Consider the following 2,711-nt stretch of genomic DNA (forward strand, 5'->3'; position numbering starts at 1 on the left):
TTTTCTCTTATTTCAGGCATTCTGGATCCAGGAATCCAGCAAGTTACAACGATTACTGTACACCTACAAAATAAATACCAAAATCCTGCCACGAATTTGTTTCACACCTGTCCTGGGGTCTGGAGGAAAGAAAATGTCTCTCTCCGTCTTTTGGCATACAGGAAGAAAGCACTAACACAATGAGGAGCCTTGGAAACGAACTGGACCTTTACTGAAAAATATTTCAAAATCAAAGTATTACCTTCTGAATCCAAACTGGCGAGAAAACTTTCAAGAGAAATTGTACTCAATAAGGCTACTGTATATACTATGATCTCTCAAGATCATCTGAAAGGCATCCTGAGCACAAAAAGTAGTACTGTCTTGATGTAAATTATTTCAAGTAATTTTTTTTTTTTTTAAGTTGAAGAGTTATTATCTAGTGTAGCATAATCAAATAACAAATTTGACGCTTAATAGAGCATAATCCAGTAATGAATTTCAGTTTCAAGTAAATACTGATCCAAAACATTTTTTTCTTTTTCAGTAATGATTATCACTTGCACACTTGGGAAAAAATATTTATTCAGTGTATTAGAGAATTTGTACAGTATACAAATACATCCAGAAAAGCAAAATTAATAAATATGCTTTTCAAAACCGTATCATTCAGTAGACAATATATCTATGTAGATATATATTGCAATTTTTCCCGATTATATACAGCCTTCCTGAATTTCATATTTCCTAAGAAAGTAAATGATACTTTTCAAACTCATGCAATATATATATAGGTGTGTGTGTGTGTGTGTGTGTGTGTGTGTGTGTGTGGGTGTGTGTGTGTGGTGTGGGGGTGTGTGTGTGTTGTGGTGGTGTGCGTGTGCGTGTGCGTGTGCGTGTGCGTGTGCGTGTGCGTGTGCGTGTGCGTGTGCGTGTGCGTGTGCGTGTGCGTGTGCGTGTGCGTGTGCGTGTGTGTGTGTGCGCGCGCGTGCGCGCGCATACACACACACACACACATATATACATATACATATACATATACATATACATATATATATATAGATATATATATATATATATATATATATATATAAATATATGTACTATATATATATATATAGTACTATATATACATATATATATATATATATATATATATGTATATATATATATGTGTGTGTACTAGTATGCCTAACTATTAATTTACCATGTGAAGATTTTCCAAATTTCAATAGCATTTTAACTATCCATACTGCTCCATATCCATAATAAATTCTTCACAGTTGCTTATAACTGTAGGCAATAAAATATCACTTACCCATATGAATTATTCAATGCACAGCCATTCCCAGGCCTTAAATTGCAGCCACCCACAAACATCAGTTACTGTCCCTGCATAGCCATTCATAGGCAACACCACCAGTCACAGCCACCAACGTCCCCTGTCCCCTCATCAAACTCACTCACAGTTATCACACATGACCCTTATGCCGCTACATGTAAACATCACAAATCACGAGGTCACAGCATCTTTCAAAGAGGATCCTTCAGGCTCTTTCTCCTCGTCTGAGAGTCCTTCCGCCTCAGCAGGTACGGTACACAGTCCAGTATTGACGAGAGCTTGGTACTTGGCCTTAGCTGCAGGTACTAGCTCCATTAACTGATTGAAGACATCCTGAAGGCATGGAGATATTTGTTAGCCCTCTATAGTATTAGTGGTTGTGGATTCAAAGACTACCTTTTATTTATTTACTTTTTATGAGGACATTTGGTTATTTGGTTAACAGAAAAGTGATGAAGGTATCTTAATATTCAGTATTCAATATTTAAAATATAACTCCAAAAAAGGACAAGAAAAACATCTCAAAACCCATGTCATATTTCCACACATCATACCCTTTTCCAATAGAAAAAAATATTTGCACACAAATATTCAGGTGGTAAAAAAAAAAAAAAAAATAGCAGCAAAATAATAAAAACTAAATATCAATAATACTGCAATATCGAATCTCATAAAATGAATAGCAGCTAACTTTTTTTTTTTAAACAACTACACAAACAAAAAGACATGAAAATGCAGCACTCAAAACAAACAAGAACAATATAAGCTTCGGCTCCTATTCCTTCCTTCCTCCTCTTTTGCGAGCCTTACCTGAGCTCCTTGGTAATTAATGATGCCGATGCAGCTCACAGGTACGCTCTTGTGACACAGCTTCCCCAGATTCTTCAGGGAGAGGGCAAAGATGAGGGGCACGCCGCTCTCCCTTGCCCGGTTCAGCATCTTGGCCACCACCTCATCTAGGAGGCCTGTGACGAGTCGTAAAATAGTTTATAATGAGAGATTTTAAAAAACAATAATAACGCTACCTACTAAAAAATCTATAAATATATAAAAACCAAACAGTAAGAACAGTCACTATATATCATGTACCTATCAAAAAAAAGAAAGATAACAAAGAAAAAACTTACCAGGTCCTCTACTTCGCTGAATGTCTGGAGCCACAATGACACAAGACATCTTTGTCATCAGTTTTGTCGCTTCCTTCAGGCCACATACATATCTTCGTCTGTGTGAGAGGACAAACAAGACTAATCAGATAAACTGTGTCATGTGCCAAATACCTTACTGATATCATTATTATAGTAATCAAATACAATGAATCACATCATTGTCATATAAACAAGGAAACAAGTGACAAAATAAAAATAAATATAAAAATAAATCAATAACT

General features: G+C 35.8%; 1 protein-coding gene across 1 annotated transcript in view; it reads right to left on the reverse strand.

Moving 5' to 3' along the window:
- Positions 1–1,158: 1,158 nt before the first annotated feature.
- Positions 1,159–2,711, reverse strand: part of LOC119595461 (microtubule-associated protein futsch-like) — a 13,611-nt gene continuing 12,058 nt past the window's right edge. Inside the window, exons 7-9 of the mRNA XM_037944585.1 lie at positions 2,449–2,546; positions 2,132–2,286; positions 1,159–1,654 (exon numbers count right to left, since the gene is read on the reverse strand). Coding sequence (XP_037800513.1) covers positions 1,493–1,654; positions 2,132–2,286; positions 2,449–2,546 — 415 coding nt within the window. The 3' untranslated portion in view covers positions 1,159–1,492. The remainder of the gene's footprint in view (positions 1,655–2,131; positions 2,287–2,448; positions 2,547–2,711) is intronic.

The sequence above is a fragment of the Penaeus monodon genome, chromosome 36 (assembly GCF_015228065.2).
Source record: "Penaeus monodon isolate SGIC_2016 chromosome 36, NSTDA_Pmon_1, whole genome shotgun sequence".
Lineage (NCBI taxonomy): Eukaryota > Metazoa > Arthropoda > Malacostraca > Decapoda > Penaeidae > Penaeus > Penaeus monodon.